General features: G+C 44.2%; 1 protein-coding gene across 1 annotated transcript; it reads right to left on the bottom strand.

Moving 5' to 3' along the window:
• Positions 1-697: 697 nt before the first annotated feature.
• LOC119343547 lies at positions 698-1,318 on the bottom strand. The gene has a single exon (XM_037614453.1). It carries the CDS (start codon positions 1,266-1,268, stop codon positions 834-836), a length of 435 nt encoding a protein of 144 aa, XP_037470350.1. The 5' UTR covers positions 1,269-1,318; the 3' UTR covers positions 698-833.
• Between the last annotated feature and the right edge of the window lie 547 nt (positions 1,319-1,865).

Below are 1,865 nucleotides of genomic sequence, written 5' to 3'. Positions count from 1 at the left end.
TTCATTTCAAATGCATAGCAATATAAGCAAACTAAAGTACGATGTTCATAGGGCTCGAGCACAGCCAAAAAGAGATAAATGTTCATAGTTTTTACAAGTGCCAGATCACAAAGTTCCAAAAAAAGATAAATGTTCATAGTTTTTACATGTGCCAGATCACAAAAGTTCCAGCCGATAGACCATGCAAAAAACAACATTTTTACTCTCCCAGACTGGTTGTTCGTGCCTCCTGTTGAATATATGTAATATCACATGTACATTAGGGATGTTAAGATTTTTTTTAATTCTTTCCTAGCATATCTCCTGATCATATTGAAAAAAGTTTGATACACAACTAAAAATGTTTGTCATTTTGTAGCGGAAAAAAATGTTTCCTGCAATGCTTGTTCGCCCGTTATTAAAAAATGTACGTGGTTTGTTGTAAAAATGTTCACCGTGTATTATTTTACAAAATATAATCAATATAAAAAAGAAATAGGAAATAATTGAATAGAAAAAAAACAAGAAAATGGAATTGAAATGAGCTGGCAGAAACCCGAAAAGGAAAATAATTCTGAAATGAAAATAAAATCAGCGGCCCCATAGTTGGCCGGCACAAAGAGCTCCGCGGGGCGTGTATTTGTTCGCCGGGAATAGGTTTTGCCTTTGGTCTCGCAGTGCTGAATTATTCTCCTTGGTTCGGTCCACAGTACAGGTACAGTTGGAGACAGGAACCGGACACTTTTATTCATTCAGGCAAGGAACAATAAGGACAACTTACAAGCATCGCAAGGGTTTATATATATCTGGCACAAACAAACTTGTGCAACTACAAATAGCACAAGAATTACTACTCATTCTCCAAGGGCAAAAGCAGCTGCATCAAAGGTGTCGGAGAGACCAGTGCCGGTCTTGAAGGTGACCTTGCCAGGGGCCAGGCCCTCAACAACATACACCTCCACCACGCTGAGCCACAGAAACAGCTCCTTGGTCTTCACGCCGGTGATCTTCCTCAGCTTTCCCGGCTCGACGAAGGCCGTCACCTCGCCGGCGTACGACACGGTCTGCTTCACCTTCTTGAACGTGTGCTCCGTCTTCTTCCTCTGCACGAGCCACATGAAGCCGGCCGCGCGGTTGTACCCGAACTCCTCCATGTCCTCCAGGGGCAGCAGGCCCGTCGGGAGGCCCAGCTCCTCCAGCACCTCCACCGACTTCTTCTTGCACATGGCGTCGTCGCCGTGGAATACCTCCGCGCCGGCACGGTGGCTCTCGACGGCTTGGGATGCCATGTCAAGTGATGCTATATTTTCTGCAACGCGGGGCTGACGATCTTGTGAAATGGGAGAGCTAGCTAACCGTGAATGATGGAATGTGACATGCCATGCCAAGATATATATAGCTAGTAGATGCGAGAAAGCTTCAGTTGATCACCGTCTATCAGAGTAAGTATTTTCTGTGTGCCAGCTTTGAGAGCTACGGGTTGCTGATTTCTAGAGTAGGATGCCAATTCGTCTGGACCTACGTACTTTTTTGTCTTTTGATTGAATTCGTCAACGTATGTGAGCTTTACTGAGCGCGTAAGTGGTGAAGGACGAAGAGATATGGTGATACTCACACAGCCTTCTCTGACCAAGTCCGGAGAAGGGCTGCGACGGCATAGCACACCCCGCCAGCCGCTGAATTGAATGGGTATGCAATGTAGCACAATTGAAAATGCATACTGGATTCATCGCAGAAATTTTATTTTGGGACCGAGGGATTATCTCTCTATTTGGAACATCATTGCTGGCGCAATTATGTTGTTATTACTTTTATTTTTGCTACTACTAAAAGTCTTGCAGGCAACAATAAACTGCCATGTTTGTCGTTAATTATGTATCAGCAAT

Source organism: Triticum dicoccoides, unplaced genomic scaffold (genome assembly GCF_002162155.2).
Source record: "Triticum dicoccoides isolate Atlit2015 ecotype Zavitan unplaced genomic scaffold, WEW_v2.0 scaffold132290, whole genome shotgun sequence".
Lineage (NCBI taxonomy): Eukaryota > Viridiplantae > Streptophyta > Magnoliopsida > Poales > Poaceae > Triticum > Triticum dicoccoides.
The sequence above is the reverse complement of the archived record's forward strand: the minus strand, read 5'-3'. Positions and strand labels throughout refer to the sequence as shown.